Genomic DNA, 25,177 nt, shown 5'->3' with positions numbered 1-25,177 from the left:
ACCTGAGCCTGGCAGGGAGGGGCCTTAGCGCCGGCTGGCCGGGCAGAAGGTCTGAGCTCACTGGCTGGCTGGCCCCAGGGAGGAAATGAAGATCAGCTGCTAACTGGAGGCAGCTGCCCCTGGCCTGGCCGTTCTTAGAGCAAGTGGGGTTCCCAGCACTGGCAGGAAGCCGCCCCTACAGCAGTGAGGACCCCTGCATGCCCCCGGGGGCTATGCCAGCACCAGGAGAGCAGCTGCAGTGCAGGGGAGCCACCGCTGCCAGGTACTGAGGGAGAAGGAGGTTTGCTTTGGGGGTGAAGAGGAATATGACCTGATGGCTTTGGGGGGAGGCGCCGGGGCAGCGTGCACGGGGTGTCCTGCCCCGCTGGCAGTGGTCGGGAGCGCGCACAGAGCAGCGTGAAGCCAAACCGCCTTGTGAAGCAAGTGCACTTTAATTCGCCCAGCTGGTTTAAAAGAGAGACAGCACTTTCCCTGGGACTTTATTGCCAGCAGTGGCGCGAGCAACTTCCGCTGCGTCCCTGTGGGCTTCTTTGGGCTGCTCGGTAGCCAGGCGGCCATCCTAGGGGGACAGTACAGGCAGCCCCTTTTTTCACACCTCTCCCCCTCCCCAAATTACCCCCCCCCCCCAATTGCTATGGTATGTTCCCACCATCCTCCCCCTGAGTGGCTGCTTTCCCTTTCACTCAGGGGCTTAGTGCCGTGAGGTTCCGAGGAACCGATTTGCTCCCGACGAGGGCCGAGGCACGGGGACCGTATACATTCGCTTCTCCAGTGGGTGTCTCCGCTAGGATGAAATCCACACCGGCCTGCAAAGCAACAGCCCAGGCCCGGTGACCCTTGTGGGTGGGACGAGGATGGTGTAGGTGAGCCCAGCCTGGTTTGGCGCCGGGGGTCACTCCAGGATGGGGAAGGTGGCGTCCGTGGCTACCCCGCAATTGTTGTCTTTCATGGACATGAGGATGTAGCCGTCGTTACCCCAGTAGGTGGACCAGGAGTTCTTCACCAGCCAGTACAGCTCCCCTTGGAGCACACCGTAGCCGACAGCCAAGACCGCATGGTCCAAGTCACCTCTCTGGTTACCTAGAGGGGCCAAAATAGATATGAGCCGACGGCACTGCCCCGCTAGCCAGCTCATTAGTGACAGAACCAGGGCCTCGCTTCTCATCTGCACGTCTCAAAGCACTTTGCAGCAGTGGATAAGTGTTGTTATCCCCCCAGGTCAACCGAGGCACCGGGTTTACGTAACTAGCCCAAAATCACCTAGCAAATGAACAGCAGAGCTGGGACTAGAAACCGGGGGTTCCTCTGGTTTCGTTTCCTTTCATCAAAGCCTCCCCCGCCCCAAGGGAACCCTCCACATCTTGCTGAACTGGCTTGTTTGTCTGGTCTGAACGTATGCAGCTGGGAAAGGAGACGTGGCTGCCCCCTAGTGTCAGATCCCCTGCAATGCCCTCGTCAAGCCACAGGGGCTCCAGACTGCCGGTGGAGTCATTGTGTGGTAGCGTCCCAGGACTGCTGGACTTGGCCACCAGAAGCCAACTGCCCAGGGCCAGCCAAAGCCATCCCAGGAGCCGACGGGCCGGGAACGGCCGCACTCACCACACTTGGGTTCATAGTAGATGCCGTTGGAGTAGAAGGAGAAGGACCGCTTGGAGGCATCGATGCTGACGGCCACGGGGCCGTTCTTGTAGATGGCGGCTTTCAGGGCCGTGATGTTACCCGAGGTGACGTTGACGTAGCCTTTCATTTTGCCCACCAGCTCGGACTTGTTGTAGTGGCACAAGCCGTTCTGCGACACAGACGGAAGGAGATGACAGCCACTCTCCTCCACCCCTGCACACACGAGCCAGGCCGGCCCCAGGAGCAGGGGGGAGGAGGCGCCTTGGCTGGTCAGACCAATGTGTGGATGCCCCTGGGCTCGGAGGAAGCCATCAGCGTCTCTGGCTGCTGGCGTGTCCAGTCTACGCGTTAATGCCCCTATTTCCTTTCTGTGACCCCAATCAGCACTGTGCCCAAGTGCCTTCCCCCAACACTCCCGATAGGCAAGGGAGTCTCACCCACATTGCACAGCCAGGGAAACTGAGGCACAGAGCGAGGAAAGTGACTTGTCAGGTCTTCCAAGTCCCAGGCTAGTGCTTTACCAGGGCCATGCAACTGTAATTGGGGCCAGCAAGGGCATGTTGTCGGCAGTCCCAGTGGCAGCTTCCCATGTGGATGCTGCACCCTGGTCACTGACTCTAAGCGGGGTCGCTGGAGCGGCCCCATGGGATAGAGCCCCAAAGCCCCTAGAGGTCTCGGCCCTGCTGGAGGCAGAATCTCCCCCTTCGTGGCAACCTGCTTTTGGCTCCCAGACCTGGAACACACCGGGGAGGTTGAGTGGGACCAGAGCTCCCGTGCCAATGGAGCCGCTCCACGGGCACCTCTGGCAGCCGAGGCGGATGGCGCCGCGCTCACCTGGCCTTTGTACGGGCCATAGGAATCGGTGCTGGCGATGCCTCCGTGCTTCTTGATCCACTCGTACGCGCTCCACTCCTCGCCGCCGTCGCAGCCGTAGTTCCCGAAGCCCCAGGAGCAGTCGATCAGGACTTGCTGGGACAGCGGGGTCACCACTCCGGTCTGGGGAGGGAGGAAACCCAGGTCCTGAGCTGCAAAGCCACGGTCAGGCGGGGTGTTCCCAGCTCCGCCATCCCCACCTCCAGCCAGGCTTGAGCTACGGCTGGGCCTATGCAGGGGGGTCACCGCAATATCCCTGGATCTTCCTAATTCAGCACAAAGACCGTTCCCACCCCTCCAGCTGCTGGAGCGTCCCCAATCCCCTCCCCACCCTTGTTCCGGGGCTGCCCAGCATTCTCTGGTGTGGCCGTGCCGTCCCGCTGGGGAGCCGGCGGGGCTGCCCGTGACACGTAGGCACGCAGCTCGTGCCCTCAGCAGAGCAGGCAATCTCCTCACCGGGAGGCGGGCGGGCTCTCACCTTGAGGAACAGGGCGCCCTCCATCGCCCCGGTGGCTGCAAAGCTCCAGCAGGAGCCGCACACGGCCTGGTCCTTCACTGGGGTCACCGCGCCTGGGGAGGGAGGGAGCGAGCGAGGGGTCAGGGACTGAGACATATTGGCCAGGTGTCTCCAGGAATCTCCATCTGGGGAGCTCTAATCCACCCGGTTCCCTCTCTGCCTGGCTCCCTCCCTCACTGCCCAAGAGCTACCAACGTTCCCCTGTAATGCAAGGCATAGAGTGCTGGAGACGGGAGTTTTAGCTTCTTTTGGGTCTGGTGCTTCCCTGGCCTGGGTGCTGGCAGAGCCCTCCTCTCCCGCCAGGGATCTCCACGCACTAACTAGCAGCCATGAATTAGGTCTCGCATGGCCCTGTGTGGCAGGGAAGTATCACCAGCTCCACTTTACAGATGGGGAAACTGAGGCAGAGCCTCGGTGACTTGCCCACGGTCACATGGGGAGTCTGTGATGGGAGCAGAAGCCTTGTCACTTGCTGCCTAGGTGAACCACAAGCCCCCAACCCCCCCGCTCATTTATGAGAGACTTAAATATGAGTCAACAGTGTGCCCTTGTTGCCAAGAAGACTAACAGCATTTTGAGCTGTATAAGTAGGAGCATTGCCAGCAGATTGAGGGACGTGATCATTCCCCTCTATTCGGCTTTGGTGAGGCCTCATCTGGAGTATTGTGTCCAGTTTTGGGCTCCATGCTACAAGAAGGATGTGGAAAAACTGGAAAGAATCCAGCGGAGGGCAACAAAAATGATTAGGGGGCTGGAGCACATGACTTACGAGGAGAGTCTGAGGGAACTGGGATTGTTTAGTCTGCAGAAGAGAAGAATGAGGGGGGATTTGATAGCTGCTTCCAAAGAGGATGGATCTAGACTGTTCTCAGTGGTGGCAGATGACAGAACAAGGAGGAATGGTCTCAAGTTGCGGTGGGGGAGGTTTAGGTTGGATATTAGGAAACACTTTTTCACTAGGAGGGTGGTGAAGCACTGGAATGGGTTACCTAGGGAGGTGGTGGAATCTCCTTCCTTAGAGGTTTTTAAGGTCAGGCTTGACAAAGCCCTGGCTGGGATGATTTAGCTGGGGATTGGTCCTGCTTTGAGCAGGGGGTTGGACTAGATACCTCCTGAGGCCCCTTCCAACCCTGAGATTCTATGATTCTATGACTGGATCACGGGGTCACTCACCAGGCTGAAAAATGACCCCCCGTCTGTTCAGCTAATGGGGCTACAGCTTCTGGATGGCAGCACTACTGCAGTAAGACCAGCTTTGGCATCATTTGTTCCCCATTAATCGCTCCCTGAGGCATTCAGTCTGGTGCCCGCCCTGGGCCCGCCTGCTTGTCTCTCACGGGGTTTGCCCGCACAGCGCTGCACGGATGTCTGGGTAACAGTGGGACGCCAACCAATCCAGCCCGTAAGGCCGACGCCCTCAGAAGCGCCCTGTTTGGTTTTTTTCTTTCTGATTTTTGGAGTCTCAACTCGCAACCAATCAGGCCAAGTTCCAGACAGTGCTGTGCGATTCCAGCTCCCGTTGACTTCCCCAGCAGCGGGAGGGGGGCGGGGGTGCTCCGCACCCGGACATATCGACCCTCGAGGTCCCACATTGGGCACCCAAACACGGACGCAACCAATTGCTCAAAAGTTTGGTAGTGTCCACAGCCCCTCGAGGGTTCGCGCCCTATGAGCAGCAGTGGGGTCCCTGTGCCAATGGGGTGGGGAAAGGGAGGCGGGAGGAGATGCTCCATCCGGACGGCGCTTTGTGCCCAGAAGCAGCCCCGTAACAACCCACTCACCGTACAGCCTCCAGTCCAGGATCTCGGGCAGGATGAGGCCAGTGTACAACTCCGACGGGAATGGCTGCCCGTTGTTGGGGGTCCCGCTCTTTAGCCGCCCCCGCAGCACGGCCATCTCCTCCGGGGTGCGGTCGGCCAGGTGGTTCAGCGCCAGCTTGTAGGACAAGTTGGCCCGATTCTTGGAGTGGACGAACCTGGGAGGGGATGGATGCCGTGAAGAGAGGGGGAGCTGGGCAGCTCTGGCTTCTGGGCACTGCTCTGCCCACCGGGCATAGAGAGCTCCTGCCGCCGCTCTACAGCCCTGGCGAAGGAATCCCTACCCACTGGGCACACCCACAGCGTGCTCCCCTGCGCAGCAAGCAGATTAACCCTTAGCGCTCTGGTGCAGGCTCGAAGGGCAGCCAGGTGGCTTCGGGGGATGCCCAGTGCACGCAGGCTGTAACCCGGGAGGGCTCTGTGTGTTGGGGACAGGGGGAACCAAGTGATGCCAGCCTGAAAGGAAGCCAACAGACCAGCTCCCGCTTGCAGCGTAGACATACCCCGGGGAGCTGAGATCGCAGCTCCTGGAGGCAGACCCAAGGGAGCGCTGCTGGAGCTAGATCAAAGCTAGCTCCAGGAACAGTCGCAGCGCATGGGCGGTGACCCACGCTGGCCTCCAGGCTGCAGCCCCGGCCGCGAGGATGCTGGGCAGGCACTCGAGCGGCCAGCGCGTCTCACCACCCTGCTGGACACTGCTGGAGCTAGCTTTGAGCTAGCCGGAGGAGAGCTTAGCTTGGGGGTGTCCCCGTGAGCTGCCTGCAGTGGAGACGTGCCCCCAGGCCCTGCGGGGGAGAAGCCTGGACTCCATTCTCCAGCCACCATCTAGAGTCCACTGCTAGCCCAGGTGCTGCCAAATGAGGCCCATGTGGACAGGCCGTTCTCCATCACGTTCAAGGCCAGCTCAGGATGGTCCGTTCTGCAAGCAACTAAGGCAGAGCCAGCTCCCTGGGGGAACCCTCCGGCCTCCCTGACCCAGCAGAGATGCCGTTTCCTTCAGCGCACGATGCACCAGCTCTCTCCTCCTCCGTGACTCCGGGGCCCGCGCTGCCCCCGGGCAGCCCCGTACCTCATGTTGTGGGTGAAGGTGTGCTGTCTGTGCTCCATCTCCTGCTCGCTGTCGTAGCTCTTCTCGAACGACTTCCGGTAGTGGTGGAACACCTCGTGGGACCGGTCCTCCTGCCGCCCCACAAAGTCCTGCATGGGGTTGGCCAGGATCCAGCGCTCTGCTCCCAGCCCGGGGAGCTCCCCACAGGACTTCGTTCCTAGGGCACGAGCACAGGCAGCCGTCACCCCAAGACTCCCCCTGCCCCGTTAGATGCAATCTGTACAAGAGGCTTCAGTGATTGCTCTGATGCCTGCAGGGGCGGGTGGACCGAAGCTCTCCCAGCTGCCCAAGCTGCACGGGGCTTTGCCTCTCTGCAGGACGCTTTCCCCATGGACTGCTCCTCACTGCCTTCGAGGGCTGGCTCAGACGAGGCTGCAGGCCCCCACCCCTCACCAATGCTAGTGCCATGTTCACTGCTCAGGGCCCAGTGGGGAGCGGGCAACGTCCTGCTGCCAGAGCTCTACAGTGATCATTAGAGCCCCGCCTCGCCCCAAGGAGCTGGGAGATCCCCTCCTCTCTCTACCCCGACTTTCCTAGCAGGCAACCTCCATCTTCTGCCTACAGACACCTGTCACAGCCACATGCTGGTTTGGCCTCTCATGGGCCTGCCCGACCTCCCATTCTCCCCTGGCTGGCCTCAGGGTCGGATGCAAAGAGAAGACACTCGGTACCGGATCTTGGCCCTTCCAGATGCAACGGCCCATGCTATGCCAGCAGGGCTCCCACAGAACCGGGCTACTCGCAGAGAGACCCAGATCAGCTGCAAACCTTATCACCCGCGCTGGCTTAGCTGCTGGGTCCCCAGCCAGCCACCAGTGGAAACATCTGAGAGCGGGCAGCGGCCCCCAGCCCGTTTGTCTCCGACACGTGGCTGAACTGCCCTTGCCCAATGTCTGTCTGGAGCCGGAGATGGGCGAGGGGGCTAGTTTCCCTGCCCCGCCCCTGAGCGCCTCTGTCGAAATAGTTTCACTGCTGCTTCTGGGCACCTCCTGAATCTGACATCAGGCTCTCCCAGGGCAACAGGACGTAGGGCACCGCCCACCACTTCCTCTCTGCCCTGGGCTTCTTGAGGTCAATTCCTGACTCTGCCACATTTGGGGCAGGCCACATTCTCTCGCTGTGCCTCGGTTCCTAATCCTCCGCTCGGATCCCTTCCTCCCCCTCTGTCTACGTCCCTGTCAGGGCCGGGCGGGTGTCTGCACACGTCTTGGTGCAGCCCCTAGTGCGAAGGGACCTGCTCCCAGTTGAATGCTATTGCAGTACAGAGAAGAGCCTTGTCTCGGGCAGGGATAAATGCTGGCCCAGGGATGGAGAGGACCCGCCAGGCCCGCCTTACTGTTGATGGGGAGGTCGAAGACAGAGGCCGGGTAGCTGTTGGTGAAGTCGCTGTAGTCGATCTCGTATTTGTCGTAGTGGGAGCCCAGCACGCTGTTGTAACCCCGCATCTCATAGTGGACGGGGGACGAGCCGCAGCTGGTGTTGGTCACCCACAAGGTGTAGATGTTCTTCTTCTTGCCCCAGTCGGTCACGTCCTGCCACACGCTGCAGTACTGCCCTTTGAAGTACTCCTCCCGCAGGAACTGGGGAGGCAATGGAGGGGAGCCGGAGTTAGGCCCGGTGGCTCCTTCCAGCACTCTGCTGGTGGGACTGACCCACACTGCCCACAGCACCTCTTTCCCGCCACGAGGCAGCTGGTGCGAATCCAGCCCCGAGCCTTGCCTTAGGAGATGCCGCCCGGTGCACGGAGGTCATGGGGCTAGGCACTAGCTGCAGACCCAGGCTTGTCTCATCTCCTTGCCCCGTCCCCGGAGAGGGACGTTTAGTTGGGCTCTTGGGGGGCAGGGATTGTCTCTTGTTTGGTGTCTGTCCAGTGCCTAGCGCAGCTGGGGCCTGGTCCGTGACTGGAGCTCCTAGGTCAGCTGCTACCATCCTACATAATAAATAATTTCCAGCGTGCTTCCTGCACCCGCATCCTTCATTCATGGAGCTAAAACCTCCTCAGCCACCATCAGAAAAGTCCTTCTGGCTTCCAAGATCCGCAGGGCGACCCCTCCCCCATCCTCCCTTCCAACCCAGTCCTCCCTTGTCTACCTCTGGCTACGCCCTCCGCAAGCTGCCTCCTCCATGCCCATGGTCTCGGCGGCCATCTCCCATGTCCTCTCTGCTAGCAGGACCAGCTGCATGAAGTTCTTCTTCAGACTGCGTGTTGATGGGCCTGCCTCCAAGTGAAGCGCTAGTCTTGAGTGATGCAAAGGCTAGCATTGCGGGGGTCCCCTGTCCCCTGGCTCTCAGTGCCCCCCTGTCAAATTCAGACCATTTGCAAACCAGACGATTTCTTACTGCCAACCCTGGGATCTGAGAGTCAAGCTGAGTCCTTTCCTTCTGCAGCATCAGCCCAAGCATAAGGCTCCTGCCCCCTGTAATATCTGGGTGACCCCCTGGGGATTGCGCAGGCAGAACCTGGAATTTAGTTAGTAATGCTGTCGATGCACGAGACAGAACAGAATCCGTCTCCTTCTCTTAGAGCTGGGCTGGCTCTGCAGAGCTTGCGGGCCGTGAACGTGGCTTTGGGTCAGTCAACGTGGCCTCTGACTAGATACAGTGAGCAGCTGTGTTATTGGCCCTGGTATTCCTGAAGCACCCAGTGGCTCCAGGCAAGCCTCAGGCCCCACTGTGGTAGGCATTGCACCACGCGCATCACAAGGAGACAGGCCTCGCTCAAAAGAACTCCCAGTCTGAGGACAGGTGCAGAGAAGGGCGACTAGGATGATCGGAGGAATGGATCACGTCTTATGAAAGGAGACTCAGAGAGCTTGGCTTGTTTAGCCTAACCAAAAGGCGGCTGAGGGGAGATACGATTGCTCTCTGTAAATACATCAGAGGGATAAATACCAGGGAGGGAGAGGAATTATTTAAGCTCAGTACCAATGTGGCCACAAAAACAAATGGATATAAACTGGCCATCAGGAAGTTTAGACTTGAAATTAGACGAAGGTTTCTAACCATCAGAGGAGTGAAGTTCTGGAACAGCTTTCCAAGGGGAGCAGTGGAGGCAAAAGACATATCTGGCTTCAAGACTAAGCTTGATAAGTTTATGGAGGGGATGGTATGATGGGACAGCCTAATTTTGGCAATTAATTCCTCTTTGATTATTAGCAGGTAAATATACCCAATGGCCTGTGATGGGATGTTAGATGAGGTGGGATCTGAGTTACTACAGAGAATTCTTTCCTGGGTGTCTGGCTGGTGAGTCTTGCCCACATGCTCAGGGTTTAGCTGATCGCCATATCTGGGGTCGGGAAGGAATTTCCAGATTGGCAGAGACCCTGGAGGTTTTTCGCCTTCCTCTGCAGCGTGGGGCACGGGTCACTTGCTGGAGGATTCTCTGCACCTTGAGGTCTTTAAACCACGATTTGAGGACTTCAGTAACTCAGACATAGGTTAGGAGATTGTTACAGGAGTGGGTGGGTGAGATTCTGTGGCCTGCGTTGTGCAGGTCAGACTAGATGATCATAATGGTCCCTTCTGACCTTAAAGTCTATGAGTCTGTGAGTACGAGCTTGAATCTTTCCACAGCTCCGTTCCCCAGGGAGCTGCGTTAAGCAAGTAGCCGTATATCCGTGAATTTTCCCCATACGCCCAGGCCTTTTAAACAGCCATTGCCAAATGATCATCCGGGCGAAGCAGATTTCAGTTTTCATTCAGAGTCCGGGACATGTGAAAGCAACTTTGCCCAACGCCCACAACGGGAAGCTCTCGGTAGCAGGCAGCTGAGTCACCACACGGGCTCGCCCAAGCTGCCACCTCGTTGCAGTAAGGACTAGTTGCAACAAATCTCCCAGGGTTGGGAAGGGAGAAGAGATTCTCGGCCAGCACTTCCCAGGCTCACCTCCTTCTGCAGGGTCTGGCTGGCCAGGCAACCCCCCTGCTCTGATTGGGGCCGTCCATTTCTGACACTGCTAACAACCACACTGGGCTCCTTGGCTTGCTGCGCTGTTTTTGTGCTGCTTAGACACGGGGCTTCCCCAGAGGGCATGAAACTGGTTCTGCCGGCTCTTATGCTTCCTGGCTTTCAGCAGGGGATGGAGAGGAGTGGGCCGAGTGTAAAACATGCCACCAATCTCTACCTGGAATGTCCCCAGGGATATTCAGCTAGGGTTAGAGCAGCCCTGAGGCTGCTCTAAACTGCTCCAAGTATTGGGAGAGAGAATTGGGGAGCTGTAACAGGCCACCTTCCCGGCTGCACCCCACAGCGGGGATCTGGGAAGCTACACGAAGTGTATGCATGAACCTTCACCAGCCAGGAGAGGCCAGGAAGAACACTGAAAGACACAGGGACTCAAGCAAGGAGACAGAGACTTGGCATTTACCGATAAGCTATTGAACAACTGTCTGCGGCTTCCCACATACCTGTAAGGAGGAGGCATGCAAGGCGTGGGCAGGCCAACTGTCAGGCGCTGTCTACAATGCCACATGGGCTGGAGATCGGAATGGGGCTAACGGTTCTCTCAGCTACAGTGAACCCAATCGCGGCTGTGACCCGGCCAAGCTGCTGCCAGTCTGGGTCTGAGTCACGCCGGCTGAGGGTCTGGCCCAGTGCCTGGTGTCCTGCGCTCCTCCCTCGTCCCGCCGGAAGGGGCTCACCTTGAAGCCATGTGTGTGGGGAAAGACGCTCTGCGGCTTGACCAGCTTCTCTTTCGTGCCATTGAGTTGGAAGCACTTCAAGACGTTCACCTCCGTCTCAGTAGTTTCCGGCGTAATCTTGTAGGTGGTACCGTACGGCTTCACCGATCCCAACTGGTAAGTTATCACCTGCCCTGCAAGGCAGGAAGGGAAAATAGAGGCAGGCAGTTTCTACGTAGGGCTGCTCTTAAGAGTTCTCCACCCTCCTCCCACAGAGCACCGACTGAGGGGGTGGGATCCTGCTTCCCCCCCAGGATAGGAGATGCCACGCTGCCCTGAGTCACGGGCGTGGCCGTTGGGTCTGGGAGAGCCAGGCACCGCATGCAGGTGACAATAGGAAATGTCACTCGAGGACCCTGCACTTCCACTGTTTCATCCTCGGTACGTGACGTCCACGTTGCTGTCCAAATCCACCCAGTCGTCCAAGCAGAGGCAACCCGTGCCTGACCGATAGCGGGACTGAGCAGCCCATCTGCAACGGTTCTCAGCCTCGACTTCTTCGCCCACGGCCGCAACTCCTGAGCTAACCCAGCCAGCCCCTTGCACGAGCAGGAGATGGTATCGCCCCAGACTTGGCACGTGACAAGTTCTGCCCTTCGGCTGAACCACCCATCGGCACATCCTGCTCTACAGACCCCCCAGGAGACTCTCTCTAGTCCTCCTCCCGCAAGGACCCCGGCAGCTTACCGTGGTAGTACTGAATCCGACTCTTTCCTCCGCTCAGGTTGTACCAGGCTTCGAAGGGCTCCTCGATTTCGGCGTAAGGCAGGCTGATGACTCCTGCAGCACACGAGGGACAGATGAGTCAGTGTCTTTTCCTTGGAGTCGGGAGACAAGGGCACATCTGTAGCTAGCGGAGATTCCCCGGGAGAACGCAGACTTCTACCCGGCCCCTTTAGCCGACACGGGTGACAAGGGTGAGCCTGTCGCACTGATGTACAGCTCGAAAGCACAGGCGTGCGTGCGCACCTCGCTTTGCTGCTCTCTGGACGAGGCATCTGGGGGGAGCTTAGCGGAACGTGCTGGGCTCTGCAAGGTGCAGAGCACGTGCTTGAGAATTGTCATAAATCAGTGCAAGCCTCCGACCAGCTGTCCCCACTGCCCTAAGCCAGTGGTCCCCAAAGTGTCGGGTGCACCCGCCTGGGGGTGCGCGGAGGAATGTTCAGGGGGCATGTGGCGGGGCCCAGGCCAGCCCCTCTGGGGGGCAGGGAGGGAGCCTCAGACCAGTTCCAACACCAGCCACAACTCTGTTCCGCCTCCAGCCCAGCTCTTCCCTCATTCCCTCTCCACCTCTAGCCCCAGCTCCCCCCCCACCCCCAGTTCTGCCCCCAACTCCACCTTCAGCCCCCGCTGCTCTGCTGAGGAAGCCTTGGCTATGCAGTAATGGGGGGACGGGGGGCACGGACAGATTCCATTACTGGTAAGGGAGGGCGCGACAGGAAAAGTTTGGGCACCGCTTCCCTAAGCTATGGTGGGTGGATTTGCCAGATCACCCGGAGGAAGCTCCGACGCTCCAAACACGTTAGGTATATGGCTGCGCTTTGAACTGGAGGAGAAATCCTCAGGCGAGCTCTGACCTCGTGCGCTGAAACCAGAGCCCAGCCGCAGCAGGGGCTACTACCCCGAGTGTGCAGCTCTGGGGAGGTGCCCGCTTCAGTCGGGTTTATTTCTAGGGCGACCAGACAGCAAGTGTGAAAAATCGGGATGGGGGTGGGGGGTAATAGGAGCCTATATAAGAAAAAGACCCCAAAATTGGGACTGTCCCTATAAAGTGGGACATCTGGTCACCCTATTTATTTCTGAGAACCTGGGAGTGAGACTAGATGCCACGCTATGGGGCTGAGCATTTCCTGACAGCTCTGGAGCCAGCTCTCACTCCCTGGGGTTCAGAGTCACCTAGGGTGACCAGATGTCCCGATTTTATAGGGACAGTCCTGATTTTTTGGGTCTTTTTCTTATATAGGCTCCTATTACCCCCCTACCCCCGTCCTGATTTTTTACACTTGCTGTCTGGTCACCCTAGTAGTCACCCCTGGGCTAAGCTGTCTATGGAGTCGAGAACAACAAGGAGTCTGGTGGCACCTTAAAGACTAACAGATTTATTTGGGCATAAGCTTTCGTGAGTAAAAACCTCACTTCTATGGAGTCGAGCTCATTCCCGCCAGCGATGGATGGTTCCTGGGGGCTCTGTAGGCCACTCAAGTTCCTCCATGCCCAGCACAACACAGAATCCTGGGCATGGATTATGCCTTGAACCCAGGCTAAGTGAACATTAGAGAGGCGCCCCCCCCAGCGCTGCCAGCTCACACCCTTGGTTTCTTGGGCTTGTAATTGCCACGCGAATTTATCCAGAGCAAGCACTCGGTGTGAGGCTCTCGCTGGGGGCGATCGGTGTGTGTCGAAAGGCCAAGCTCTGCCGTTGGAGGGATAATCATAGGAAGCTAGACATTAAAGTGCAGCTTTGTTGTTGAAGAGGGTTTGTGCAGGCAACGTGCGGCCTGAGCAGCCGGTTTGCCAAAAGCCACGCCATTGAGAAAGCCGCAGCCTCTCCTCAGAGGCCCGGTCTCAAGACATTCTTCTGCCTTGAGTCTAGAACAATCATTCTCATTCTTTTGTTTGTTGGTAACACACCCATAGTGTACTGGGCGCAGGCCCCACACAGCCAGGAAAACACAATTCCTGCCCCAGGACCTTCCAGTCTGAGGAAACCAGCCAAACTGGAACCCTGCAGGAGAGGAACGCGGGCCCAGATCCTCAGACGTATTTAGGTTCCTGCTGTCCACTGGAAGTTAGGAGCGTAAATGCCTCTGAGGATGTGGCCCCCGGTGCTCCGGAGCGTGGCTGGGTGCCAAGCTCTGTTTGCTAGGAGAGCTGGGACTTGATGGAGTTCCTGGGTCGAGCTCTCCTGTGTTTGTAGGTTTTTTTCCCCTGGGAAGGGCAGATCAGATCTAAGGCGTCAATTAACCTCAGCAACAATTAGCCCTACACAGCTTTGCATAACTGCACCGGGCACACCTGTGACTCTGTCGGGTTGGGAGGAGGCCTATCTCCGGCTTCTGGCTACAGGGAGGGGTACACTTCAGTCTGGTCTCACACACACACACACACACACACACACACATCCGGCCCTGAGTTGTGCAGCGAGACTGTTACCTTTGACATGGTAGATATCTCCAAATTCAGGGATTTTGCTTAACACTTTGCAGCGTTCTCCTGAAAGAAAAGAAAGACAGAGGTATGGAGCTGGCCCTGGCCTGCTAACATAGCCACCGTGTTCCCCCTGTTGGAGGGCTCCAGTTACACCCGAGGGCCAGTTTCAGACCTGGGGCTGGTGGGTGCAGTGCCATGGACTTCAGTGGAGTTGCAGCTGTTTACAACACCTCTTGGCTCTCGAAATCGCTGTCGGGGTTTGCATGGAGCACTCACTCCAGCGAGGCTGGGTAAGATAGTGGTGACAAGCCAGCAGGCGCTGGGCCCTGTCCTGTAGTGGTGGGAGCAACCTACAATCAAGGCACTGAGATGCAATGGTGAGGTACATAAGTGAGCTGTCTGCGCTGCATGGGTATCAGTACGCAGTCCCCCAAAGTCTGGTCCCAGAGTACACTGGGACGCCAGGCTGGGTACCTGGGGGGAGGGGAGGGAATGTCCCCAGAACCCTACACCTGGCGCTTGCCCCCCGCAGCGGTGTTGTGTCTGCGCACGCTTGCCCTCTCCTAGGAACAGGTGACTGCTGCCAGGCCTGCAGCCGACTCCCTGCAGCTGGGCAACGCTAGCGTCCGCCGGCGGTGTGCAGATCGCATGTCCTTGCGGGAGGCCCCGTCAGTCACACAAGGTGAGACGGGACCGCCAGGGTTAGCTAGTCTAACCCCACGGCAAGAGGCTGGGTTTGTGGTGTCTAAACCACCCAAGGCAGACGGCTACCCAGCCGCCTTTGGAAAACCTCCAGCGAAGGCACTTCCACAACCGCCCGAGGCGTCGGTTCCGCTGTCCTTACCGTTCGGAAGTCTTGCCTGAGATTTTAATCTAAATCTGCTGTGCTGTAGTTTGAACCCGTCGGCTCTGGTCCTGCCCTCCGTGGCAAGAGAGAACAACTTTCCTCCATCTATTTTCATGGCAGCCTTTCAAATATTTGAAGACCGCTCTCATGTCCCCCCTTTACTCTCCTCTTTTCCAAACTAAACATGCCCCGTTCCGTCAGCCTTTGATCCGCTGCCTTATTCCATCCCTTCCATCACCTTCCTTGCTTGCCCCCGGATCCTCGCCAGCGACTCTCCGTACTGCATGGCCGACCAAAAAAGATTTGGCCAAGATTTCCACAGGGGAGTGCCTGATGCCACGCTCCTACATGCATACTTAGGCACCTCTGTAAATGGGTTTGGGTCTCAAAAGTGACGAGTGCCCACCAGTTCCCACTGGCCACGCTGGGCTAGGGTGACCAGACAGCAAGTGTGAAAAATTGGGACAGGGGGTGGGCGGTAATAGGTGCCTATATAAGAAAAAGCTCCAAAAATCGGGACTGTCCCTATAAAATCAGGACACCTGGTCACCCTACGCTGGGCGGCACCGGGTTGCATTAGGGGGGCCGGGAAGGTGTGGTCCCATGGCCTATGCCATTGCCCTGTGCGTTGCATAGGTCAGGATTTGATCCTCACAGTTTAAGACACATCACATGCTTCCCCTCCTTTACCCCAGGGGACGTGGGCGTGCAGGCAGGAGCTCTGCTCCCCAACAATTTGGCTGGGGTTTACTCATCAGCCGCAGGCTAAAAAGCCAACACACCCTGTGTTTTAAGGAGCTCGTCTTTTCCCTCATGTCAGCATCTTCCTTGGAGGAGGACAGGTCCTTAAATTGGAGGGGTAACCGCAGCCTGTCTGGAAGCAACGCCCCCCATTTGCAGAGCACACCGTGGTGCCCTCTGCTCCCTCCACCCTTTGGTCCCCCAAAGGAGGCTGGGGGGCCGAGAGGAAAGGCAGCTGGCACAGAGAGAAGGTGGCCCATGGCCCTCCGCTAGGGTGACCAGACCGCAAATGTGAAAAATCGGGACGGGAGTGGGGGGTAATAGGAACCTATATAAGAAAAAGACCCCAAAATCGGGACTGTCCCTATAAAATCGGGACATCTGGTCACCCTACCCTCCGCTTCTCTGGGTAAGAGCAGTGCCTAGGGGCTAGCACATCACGCAGGACCCAAGCTCTGCTAGAGAGTGCAAAGCCCAAAGAAGGAAGCTGCCTTTCCCCTGACGCCCCTCCCTGGCGGTGATGCTGGGCGGACGGGGTGGGGGGGGGGAAGCAGGTGGCTCTGTGCCACTTTTGCCAGTTTCACTGGGCACAGCCAAGCATCCCAGCTACTCTGCACCATCCAGGTGAGGATCTCCAAGCGCGTCACAGAGCGTAGCCTCACACACTGGCGTGGAAGATCAGTATGGTTCTCTCCTGGGGAAACTGAGGTCCAGAAAGGGGAAGTGACTTCCCAAGGGTCACGGGGGAAGCCTCAGTCTCAGCCCTATGCCCTAAGCACCCCCACATCCTTCCTCCCAAGCAGGCGGAGGAGAGGCACTCAGGTAGCCCTACCGGTTCCCCTGCTCCCATCACCTGTCGCCTTCCACCTGCTCCCACTTGGCAGGGAGCAAACGTTCTTCCTGTAACATCATCCCTCGGGGCTGCAGCAGCTCCACTCTCCCCAACTCCAGCTTAGCCGGTTGCAGAGACAGACTCACCTGCGACCGAGCTCCACAGTGCGACGAGCAGAGCCCACTGGAGCGCCCCCATCCTCGCAGCTCCCTGCTCAACCTGCCCTGGGCTGCAGCCGTCTGAGCAGCAGCTCCAAGCACCCCCTTTAAACGGTGCTGGCAAGACCAGGAACTCAGGGAGCCAATGGCCACGGCCAGGCCCTGCCCAGAGGAGGGGAAGGAGCCTGTCTGCAAACAGCTCATTTGCTGGTGCCTCCAGTGCTGGGAAGGGTGGATCGGACGAAAGAGGGAGGAGTGGGGAGGTGAAATGAAAGGGCGAGAGCAGATCCTAGCTCCTAGCTCTGGCAGGGAGAAGAGCGGAGGCATGGAGGGGAGCAGCGAGCAGAGGACATGAGTGCGCAGTGCTGCAAGGGGCAGTGGGTGCAAAGGTGGGAGGGTGAGTCAGAGCAGGGGTGAGGGGGCTCGTCGGGGCCTCGGTGGTGGGGCAGCCCTGCTACAGACAGGCCTGGCAACGCGTTTGCAAGACTGAACTTGCTGACTCGGCTTAGCAGCCCTGTTGTGCCCATGGGGAGCGGGGCTGCAGGTCAGGCCTGAGGGGCGTTGGCAGAGCTGTGTGGGCTCAGGACTGGAATAGCAGGGGGCTGCGGAGCAGGAGCGGGAGGAAGCCAAGGAGGCTGTGACTCAAGACCAAAATTCCAGGCATCTCCTGCAGCCCCGTGCAGCCTTTCCTGCCTCCGAGCTGAGCCAGGCGTCTCTTACAGCGGGCTTTTTGGCACGTGGGCCGATCAGCTCCAGAGCCAGCCGGCCCGGCCCCTAGAGCCTGGGTCAGACTGACTCACACCTGGGCGCTTCAAGCTGCTTTTCCAGCCAGCTTGGACCTGTCACAATGGTCTTCTCCCCCTACCCCCAGTCAGAATTTCACCTGCCACGTCAGGTGTTCAAGCCCCACTCTGGGGTCTGGGGGAAGGTGACGCAACTCATGCTGGGGGGTGACTTTACTGCAAAGTAAAACTAGTTGATCCTAGTTGAGACCCTAGATGATTGATGTGGCCACTAAAGGCAACGGGACTGGCCCAGAACAAGGACCCCCGCAGCTGGTGGGCCAAGGCAAGACCAGGCGGGCTAGGGAAGGGTCCCGGGGGCTGCACCGCGTGCCAAGGAAGACCAGGAGGGAACAGAGCTCTCAGCAGAAACGGCAGCTCCCCCTTATGAGCCTGCAACAAGGCCCTTGTCCTCCCCGCGCGTGCAGGGCCTAGGCTGCCTGCTGTGGGAACGCAGCCGGTGGGAATCTTAGGCACCAGGGAGAACCCATGACTGAGGAATCAGGCAGGACTATCGAGTCTGGCTCTGTGCGGGAGAGGCCAGGGATGGACGCTCCAGAGCCTGGCAGAGGGGAAAGAGCAGAGGCCCAGGGGAACCTGGTGACCTGTGCAGAGCTGGGCAGGACCCAGCCCCACAGGGGGCCAGGGTGGGGAGAGGCATCGCAGCCCCGAGATCAGGGTGATGGGTGTGTCCGTGAAAGGGCCAGAAAGGACGAAAAAGACCTAACGCTGCTTTGTGTTAATAAACCAGGAGGGCGCCTGGCATTGGAATGGCAGCTGTGTGGGGGCTGCGTGACGGTTGTCAACAGGGCAAGGGGCCTGGCTTCACAAATGAGCTTCTCCCTCCCCAAGGCTGGGGGCCGGGACTGAAGGAGGGTCGGCAGGAGTCACTGCAGCTGGAAGTAAAGAGCCAGGCCCACCTCCTCTATGGCTGGGGCACGCACGACATGCACTGGCCCGGGGCTCACACTCCTGTGCCCAGCCGGAGGGGAAACTGAGGCACAGTAGGGACAATGGCCAGTTGCTCTCTTCTGATTGGGTGGGGTAGCAGGGCTGAAAGCAGCTGAGGGAAGCTGATTGGTTGGCAGCTGCAGGGGTGGCCACACCCAATTAGGGTCCAGCTGGTCCTGATAAAAGGGCTGGGAGCTAGGCAGGGGGAGTCTCACTGCAGTGGTGGAGGGGGAAGGACCTGGCTGGGGAAGGGTATCACAAATAGAGCAGTGCTGGGGAAGGACAGGCAGAGCTAGGGAGCTCTGGCCAGGCGAGTCCCCAGGCTGAGGCCGGGGTAAAAGGGCCTGTGGGGGTAATGAGGCTGCAGCGGTGCTGCCAGGCTGGGAAAAGGCAGCAGGTCCAAACCCGTGGGCAATGCTGAGTGGCAGTTTGCCCCTGAGGGAAGGGGCTAGATGAAGACTGGCAGTCGGTCACTGAGGCAAGATGGGCTTTAGGGAATTGGGGTCCCCAGGGAGAGGAGGACCCCTGAGTGTGGGGTATTGCCAGGGGGCAGTGCCCGACTGAAGGGGCACAGAGGTGCCGGGAGGGGCGTGGGGTCTGAACTAAAGGGTGGTACTAGAAAAGGGAGAAGCAGGCCAGGAGGAGGCGCTCCGAAGCTGGAAGAGCTCATTCCCAGACCAACCAGCAGGAGGTGCCGCGGCAGCGAGTGCTCCGCCTTGCTACAGGTGGACACGGCAATTCCTCCAGTGATGTCAGAATGACAGCCAATCGCTGCTGTCTGCCTCTAGGCGTGGGAGTGAGGGCCGCCCCCCTTTGGCAGTGCCGACTGGGTACCATCTCCCCAGCAGCTCGTGGCCATTGAAGGTCGCCATGCCCCTGGGTGAACGTGCCAGCCTTCTGTCTGGGTCTGAGTCGGGACCCCTGCAGCACCCACATCCCCAGATCCACCTGGGAGAGCCATATCCCCCGCTGCCCTATGGAACGGCCGAGTGAGCCCTCGCTGGGCGTGCCAGGCTGGCTGTGAGTGACCCCGCGAAGCCACCACGTGTCACGCCCAATAGGTCCCATGACTCCCTGTTGAACTCCCAAAGACCTTTCAGACCCCACGGCTCTGGTGCCAGAACTCCGCCGGGAGGCGCTTAGTGCAACGGGCTCTTGCCTTTTGTCTCCTCGCTGACACGCTAACCCCGACCCAGACTGCAGCCCGTCAGCACTCTGGTGCAGGGTGATTGTCGCCGCAGCTGAGGCCGAATGAGGAAGCCGGGCCAGCCTCGGCGCTGGGTCTCATGCAAGTGTCTGAGGTGGAACTGCAGCCTCCTCTCCACAATCTTGTGCAGAGCAACCCGTGGTGACGGGGTCACTGATAAGAAGTTGCAACTGGTTAGTTGGGTTCCGGCTCAATGCATGCTTCCCCACCCCCCACCCCAGCCAGGCAGTCTTCCAGGCAGTCCTCCATGGCTCACTGAGTGGTGCGGCTCCCGGACGGGCAGCCAGCCAGGGGCTATTCCCAACACCGAAGAGTCGGAATCTCTCCAGAGCTCAGCCGGAGCCTGGAGAGGCCAGCGGGAAGGGATCTGCTGACTACAGTTGCACCTCTTCATCTCAGACGCTTCCCACGCCCTTCACAAATGGGCTCAGTGCCTGCTGGGGGCGCTGGTCAGTGCTGACGGGGACAGGAGAGTAGCACCTGCTGAATTGCAAACACCGGGTGGGTTGTCCTTGGGGTACTGCCGTGCAAGCCCAGCCTGTCTCAGCTCCGGCGACGCGACAGCTGCAGGTGCGGTACTGGAGTGAAGGCACATGGCTCTTCCCGGGACATGCTGCAGCCACAAAGGGGGACATCTCACAGCCGCGTCCCCTGGCTTGGGTTAAAGCTAATCCGGGCCTGGGCTGATCGAAAACACAGGGCCTCAGAACTGCGCTGGGGAGGGGGTGATGCCACTGGGGACTAAATTAGCGTAGGGATTCGTCTCGGACAAAGGGCTGGGATCAGCTGGACTCTCCAATCCCACCGCCTCCACCAACACAGGACCCCCTTCCTGCAGCCAGCATTGCTCCCTGCCACCCATAAGTGTGGGGCCTGATTCACCGCTGCCCGCACGTTGTGGAGCCTCCGGTGCCTGTGCACAGGGGGAGTAAAGCACCACCCCGGGGGAGAGCGCGTGGTGAGCTCTGCCTTGGGAGCCTTTGGCATTTACTTGGCCTAGGTGGGAAATGCCGGCACAAAGGGCAGGGCGGTGAAGATTCAGGGCCCTGGGCATTCCAGCGCCAGCTGGCGTGCACCCAAATGCTTTCCATGGTGCACACTATGAGGTTCCCAGTCCGGCGAGATCTCCCAGCTCCTGCAGCAGAGCCGCTCCCATAGTGCCCTGGGCTGCCGCCGGGAGGTTTGGGAGGCAGCCACGGTGTGTGGGATGGAGTTAGGAGAACTGGCTGACCCGGTGCACCTGCAAGGCCGGTGGCGTCTCATCCACGCTGGGTGCGGTGGACAGCAGCAGTCTGACCCAGAGCAGAGCGAAATCCTGGCTCCCTGTGTTGCAACCCACTTGTCCGAGGCCTGGAGCAGCTGTGTGAGGAGCCAAGCCACTGCACAGCTGCAGGCTCGAGGCCTAACCTTCTGCAAGACTTGTTCCCCACCTGAATGACCGCCCCCCTCCTCCACCTCCCCATGGCTTCCCTGCCACAGCAGATCGCAGGCTGCCTGCAAGTGGATGTTGCAATGCAGCCCAGCTGTTAACTCAGTTGCAACACAAGCGCCTTCCTGTGTGAATGAAGGTCCAGCCCCTTCCTGTTGTGTGACATGTGGTAGAAGGGATCTCTCCTGCGACCCACTACGGAGCACCAGGCCTGCTCAAACATCGCCAGCCGCTGAACATGGGGGCTACGTTGAGGCCGGTCCTGCCTTGCCATCCATTCCACCGAGGCTCCCGGGTCCGCTGCTGAGCAAAGAGATGCAATGCACCGCCGGGCATCGGTGGCACCTTGGTCTCCTCCAATAGGGGTGTGCGGGTGGAATGAACTGGCCCGTGCTGCTATCCAAGAGCTCGGACCATATGATCTTCTAGCCACGCTCGTGTCCATCTTACGTTTATTCTCAGGCCTTCCAATCCCAACGTGCTTTCTCAATCCGGGCCAAGGTTTTTAACCCCAGAGGCCTAAAGCCAGGCTCCTTGGTCCCTGTTGAGGCCCCTGGGTAAGTGGTCTGATTTGCAAAGGTGTTGAGCACCCTGCAGCTCCTACCGCAGTCAACTGGAGCTTCAGGGCATGCGGCATTTTGAGGCTTGCTAAAGCGCCTAGGGGAATCAGGCACCTCCAAGATTTTCAACCTTGACTAACTTCAGGGGCCTCAGGTTCTGGGCTCCCAACTGGAGCCCCTTTCCAGGGGGCTGATTTTTCAGACGGCGCTTTCTGGAAATCCAGGTCCCTTTACCGTGACTCAGGGTGGGACCCAAAAATTCAGGCACCCCCCCCCAAAATTGCTAGTCACTTCTGAAATTCTTGGCCTCAGGGCCCTTTGCAAATCCCAGCCCCTTGGTATACACAGATGTGCAATGCAGCCACCTCGGGGGTGGAGAGTGGCAGCCATGCACAACAAGGGGCAGGACACAGAGGTAGTGGGCCGGATACACAGGAAGTAGAACAGGGAGGCGAATGCAGAAGCTGATGGTCCATAAGTGGGGACTCAGCCTGAACCTTAAGCTGCCCCCATAGGCAGGAGGGCTACGGGACGGTCTCAGAATCCCGCACTGTGAGCTCATGAGGCATCAGCAACACTCAGCCTCTTTGCCATACAGGTCTTTAAAACTCACCCCTAAAAATAACCACCCGGCGTGCAAAAAATAGCACCTGATTAGTGCCGAAAATACCTCGGCCCCTTGTGCTCCGGTCCCGGAGGCTGGATGTCTCTGCAGGCAGGGAGACAGCGGCCAGAATCGGGCTGGGGGAGGGGACGTAGCTAGCGCTGGTGGCTGGAGTTATTTTGAAGCTGGAAATGTGGTAAGTGCTAGCAGCATCCTCGGGCTGAACGGCAGCAGGTTCCTCTCCCCAGCTCGTCCAAAAACAGAATCAGGGACTTGGTTTGTTCACACTGCAGGAAACATCTGCTTTGCAATGATTTCCCTCCACGCGCTCCCATTCCCTCCCAGCGGCCTTGGGGTGCTGGGCAGGGAGGACTGGACTGGGGTGTGCAGCCCCTGCTTGTTGTCCCCTTCAAGTCACAAGGCCTAAGCCCTCTCCTGCACAGCTAAAGGCTCACAGCCTGGCCCAGCTGCCAATCTTCCTGGGTTTCCATGCCGACGCCATGGTTCCCAGGGCGTTTAGCACATCTGGAAGGGACCAGCTGGACGGAGCAGGGCATGCAGCTTTGCCCATGTTGTCCTGCCAGTGGGTCTCCGCCCTGCCCTGGTGGTGCCGCCTCTAGGGATAAACAGAGAGTTTGGTCTCTGGGCCCCGTTCATTCCTGGCCTCTTGGCTCTGAATGCCAGCTGGGAGGCTGATTTGAGCACACGAAGCTTGTCTAATAGAACTGTTCTGAGATCTCTGACTTGCTCCGGAGGCCTAGTCCCTGCCTTAGCCCCGAGCCTACCCTGCCTCTCCCAACTCGGCATTTTCTAAAGTGCCCTTTTCCGAGGGCAGCTTTGCACATCTCCTCCTCCGAAGTCTCTGTGCTCCCGGTCCACGCGCAGGCTCCTTTTCGAAGCCCAGCTCTGGCCGCACGCCGGACCATGCTCTGCTGGGTAGCAGAGCGCTGGGCCATGCCCTGACCCCCATGCTGCCCCTCTGCTCTGGCCCGAGACACGCGCTGATGCTCTCGGGCTGAGCCCTGTTATTCTCCAGCTTTGGGGGTGTTTCCCCATGGACCGAACCGGAACATGGGCTGACATCGGGAGCGTGCTGCTGGCCAAACAATGCACCTCACTGACCCCATTACCTCACTGCGGCAGAACGAGCATTCGGATTATTCTCCCAGTGCGTCCACAGCCGGTCAGGTCCGTTACCCCTCCACATGTGGGTAAGAGGAGGCCTCAGGGAGTCTAACTCACCCGTCACCCCATAATGTTCCTGGGCTGTGCCAGTCATCCCCTCCCCTTACAGTCTACAGGGGGTTGGACGTCGTTTTGCCTCTGCTACAGTTGGAGTTTAAAAAATCTCTCAGGGGTGAGGTGCTGTGTCGCAGGGTGATGTGGAGTGATTCCTGAGTGCCTGGGTTGCAAAGGGCTTTGGGATCCTTTGTTGTGAACGTTGAGTTAGGAGCTAGTGTCATCAGTCATTATTTGTAGTCATCAAGAGGCTCCACTGGAATTCAGGAGAAAGGATGGCCCAGTGGTTAATGATATTGCCTGGGACTCTGGGGACCTGGGTTCAGTTCCCAGCTTTGCCACTGACCTTAGGCAAGTCACTTAGTTGCTCCATGCCTCAGTTTCCCTAGTTGTGACCTGAGGATAATAGCACACAAGGGTGTAGTGAAGCTGAATATATTTAAGTGGCTGAACCCCCATTACTGCACTATGAAGGAGCAGATAAGGACTTAATATAGATCAGGGTGCTAGGCACTATATGTGCCTATAGTAATCACCCCTGCTCCAAACTGCTGACAATCTAAATAGGCCAGACAGACAAAGAGTGCAGGAGGGGAAACCGAGGCACAGAGAGAAGTGACTTGTCCAAGGTTAGTCAGTAGCAGGGAATAGGACTCAGGTGTCCTGACACCCAGTGCAGTGGGGTCACACTGCCTCTGATTCTCCTGTAACTCAGGGGTGGCTCCCTTAAAGCCAGCAGGGGTCAGACAGGTGTCTCCCCCATTGATTCTATTAGTGAATGAAACACACAGCCCCCATCTGGGACAGGGGAGAAGCGCCAGGGCTCAGGCACCCTCCGCAACTGCACCTGGCCTTCCAGGAGCTCCTGGTGCAGGCAGGTGAGGGCACCTGCTCAGAGTTCACCTTTCCCCCAGGTGAGCAGTGTTCATCTGCGAGATCAAAGCCCCCCCCCCCCCCCCCCCCCCCCCGCAGAGTCCAGAGTTATTTCCAAGAGGGAGCCTGGTGAGTCCGGCTGTGGGGTCACACACCAGCCACCTCTTTCAGTTACCCATCCCAGACAAGCATTTCGAATCTCGCCCTGCTGCAGGGCTGCGAGGGGAAAGCCCCCCTTTCCCTTAACTCCCTCCCCCTAAAAGAACCCCTTCCAGACTTTTCCCTGGACTGTCCTGCAAGGCACTGTGAGTTTGGAGCAACCCTGGGTCTGGGAGGGACAGCTGCCCCTTCCCTGGGTCTGCAGTTCACAACGGAACCGGGCTGCCTTCGAGTTAACATGGCTTCAAGCGGTGTGACCACCTGCCTGGAATTTCACACGGGTCCAGGTCATGGGGCGATGCTGTGGAGAGGGGACCTCACCGGCTCCACCCACGGCCCCCTGCCATGGAGCAAAAACAGGGAAGGGGGGGAAGTGGAGCAAAAGGCAGACGGGAGCTATGTACAGAGCGCCCCGCCATGCACATCCCTGGGGCGTTGTTTCTTACTGCTTAGAGCGTAAGACCCTGGGAGTAGGGCCCTTCTTTCTGAGTTGTGTTTTGTGCAGCACCTGGTGAAATGGGGTCTTGGTTCATGACGGGAATGCCTAGGAGCTACCATAATACATCTAAGAGCAACAAAATTGTACAGCGCCTGGCACAATGGGGGCCTGGTCCATGACTGGCGCTCCTAAGCATTACAGCGATAACGTTCCCAAAGTAAGAGTCCCTGCCCCAAACAGCTGACAATCTCATAGACAAGACAGAGAAAGAGCAAGAAGGGAAACCGAGGCACAGAAGAGGAACATGACTTGCCCAAGGTCACACAGCTAGTCAATGGCAGAGCAGGGAATAGGACCCGGGTGTTCTGACACCCAGTGCATTGGGGGGTCATACCTGCCTCTGATGGTTTTCTAATGGCCTGATTCTCCTCGCAATTCAAGAGTGGCTCCCCTAAAGCCAGCAGGGTCTCCCCTCTGAGTCTGGCATTGGACTTTAAGACCCTTTTGATAGACGAGGGGCTGTCAAGGGAGCCACTGAAGATCTGCATTCCTTATTTTGGAGGCTGGCATTGCTAACGTTGGGGTCCT

At 58.6% G+C, this 25,177-nt stretch overlaps 1 protein-coding gene across 1 annotated transcript; it reads right to left on the bottom strand.

The window, feature by feature from the left end:
- Positions 1 to 412: 412 nt before the first annotated feature.
- LOC117868398 (digestive cysteine proteinase 2-like) lies at positions 413 to 16,491 on the bottom strand. Its single transcript, XM_034754306.1, has 11 exons — positions 16,335 to 16,491; positions 13,772 to 13,831; positions 11,306 to 11,398; positions 10,580 to 10,752; positions 7,272 to 7,515; positions 5,897 to 6,092; positions 4,792 to 4,985; positions 2,972 to 3,063; positions 2,455 to 2,616; positions 1,600 to 1,789; positions 413 to 1,080 (listed from the first exon to the last, which is right to left on the bottom strand). Exons 1-11 carry the CDS (start codon positions 16,384 to 16,386, stop codon positions 893 to 895), a joined length of 1,644 nt encoding a protein of 547 aa, XP_034610197.1. The 5' UTR covers positions 16,387 to 16,491; the 3' UTR covers positions 413 to 892.
- Positions 16,492 to 25,177: the final 8,686 nt, after the last annotated feature.

The sequence above is a fragment of the Trachemys scripta genome, chromosome 20 (genome assembly GCF_013100865.1).
Source record: "Trachemys scripta elegans isolate TJP31775 chromosome 20, CAS_Tse_1.0, whole genome shotgun sequence".
Classification (NCBI taxonomy): domain Eukaryota; kingdom Metazoa; phylum Chordata; order Testudines; family Emydidae; genus Trachemys; species Trachemys scripta.
The sequence above is the reverse complement of the archived record's forward strand: the minus strand, read 5'-3'. Positions and strand labels throughout refer to the sequence as shown.

Excerpts from the sequence above, each read along its gene's own strand:
- LOC117868398 (XM_034754306.1), bottom strand. The coding sequence starts at position 16,386 with ATGGGGGCGCTCCAGTGGGCTCTGCTCGTCGCACTGTGGAGCTCGGTC. Across the intron at positions 11,399-13,771 it reads AGATATCTACCATGTCAAAG|GAGTCATCAGCCTGCCTTAC; the intron begins GTAACAGTCTCG and ends CGTGTGCTGCAG. Across the intron at positions 7,516-10,579 it reads CCCACACACATGGCTTCAAG|TTCCTGCGGGAGGAGTACTT; the intron begins GTGAGCCCCTTC and ends TTGCCTCCCCAG.